This window comes from Acanthamoeba castellanii (genome assembly GCF_000313135.1).
Source record: "Acanthamoeba castellanii str. Neff unplaced genomic scaffold scf7180000084763, whole genome shotgun sequence".
NCBI lineage: Eukaryota > Discosea > Longamoebia > Acanthamoebidae > Acanthamoeba > Acanthamoeba castellanii.
In genome coordinates, this window is record NW_004457323.1 from 505,736 (window position 1) to 507,159 (window position 1,424).

Below are 1,424 nucleotides of genomic sequence, written 5' to 3' on the forward strand. Positions count from 1 at the left end.
AGTTTCGGTGGGCCAGAGGACAGAAGAGAGCGAAACGGTAAACGGAGCGCAAGCGCAGCCGGCAGATCTTAGATGGACAAGGCTGAGGAGTCGGCCCTTACAGAGGGGGGCGAGGTCACCATGTACCTGCTCACCCGTCTGCTATCCATCGCTTCATCGAATGAGTCAGTCATACAACAAATCTTGCAGGTGCCCCGCCCCACCTCCCTCTACTTACTGCATGCGATCTTTGTGCATGCAGCACATCATGGGCTGCCCTTGTGCTAGATTTTAGGTGCCGGCGATGTCGTGTGTAAATAATCTGTTCTTCTTGGGCCGCTACTCGCATCTTGCGGCAGGCTGGAGTAGGGCTCATGTTCAACGGGCAGCCGCCGGGCGAGGCAAAGTCGAGCGTGTGCGGCCGCACCTGGGGACCCGGCGCCATGGCCTACCGCTGCTCGGACTGGTACCTCGGCGTGGTGCACCGCGGCAGCGCGTCTTTCGCACTCAACCCAACGTGTGTGCGGTGTGTGCGGTGTGTGCGGTGTGTGCGGTATCGTGTGTGCGGTGTGTGCGGTGTGTGCGGTGTGTGCGGTGTGTGCGGTGTGTGCGGTGTGTGCGGTGTGTGCGGTGTGTGCGGTATCGTGTGTGCGGTGTGTGCGGTGTGTGCGGTGTGTTGTGTGGCCTCCAGTCAGATGAACTCGAGCAGCTGCATCTGCGTGGACTGCTTCAAGCACGGAAACGTTCGTTCCTCAGTCTCGCGCTTGATTGATTGGTGCTCCTTTTCCTAACGCACGCCGTTGCGTGTGTCTGTCTGCAGCACGAAGGACACGACTACCGCCTGTACTCGTCGGGCTACGGGTACGCGTTCTTCCCGCTTGACCAATCAATCAATCAACCAACCAACTTGCTCATGTCACTCACACACTATCACTATATTGTTCCCAACTCGCAGCGGCTGCTGCGACTGCGGCGATCCTGCGGCCTGGAAGCCCAAAGGGTACCACTCGCCCTCCCCGGTGTGTGTCGTGTGCCGTGCCGTGTGCACCTTCTTACGCTCTCTTTTTCTCCTCGTTTACGAACGATGGCAGATTCTGCTCAAAACACAGCGCGTCGTCGACCGAGTCGACAGCCGAGCAGAACTTCAATCCGGAGGCCACCAAAGTCTTCCTGGACCACGTGCTCGGGTTGCTGCATACTCGCATGGTACCTGCCCCGCACGAAACGACGACAAGTCTTTTAAGGATTGCTACGATCAACTGTGATCGCGGCTCACCACTCCGACGTCCACCTCTCTTTGGCAGGTGTCGTATCTGAAGCAGGAGGAGAACGTGGCCGGAATCGGGTTGATCCTCACCTTCATCAGCAAGGGTATGTCGCGCCACCCAACGTCTTTCTGGACACTTAGTCCAGAGCGGCGCCTGGTGTAGGTAAACTCGCACAGG

General features: G+C 58.5%; 1 protein-coding gene across 1 annotated transcript in view; it reads left to right on the top strand.

The window, feature by feature from the left end:
* The window catches only part of ACA1_245630 (GTPase-activator protein for Ras family GTPase), a gene marked incomplete at both ends in the record, with an annotated part of 3,015 nt that extends 1,606 nt beyond the window's left edge, over nucleotides 1-1,409 (top strand). Inside the window, 7 exons of the mRNA XM_004335426.1 lie at nucleotides 73-189; nucleotides 339-445; nucleotides 671-722; nucleotides 800-840; nucleotides 935-979; nucleotides 1,089-1,185; nucleotides 1,284-1,409. Of these exons, the coding sequence (XP_004335474.1) occupies nucleotides 73-189; nucleotides 339-445; nucleotides 671-722; nucleotides 800-840; nucleotides 935-979; nucleotides 1,089-1,185; nucleotides 1,284-1,409 (585 nt within the window). The remainder of the gene's footprint in view (nucleotides 1-72; nucleotides 190-338; nucleotides 446-670; nucleotides 723-799; nucleotides 841-934; nucleotides 980-1,088; nucleotides 1,186-1,283) is intronic.
* Nucleotides 1,410-1,424: the final 15 nt, after the last annotated feature.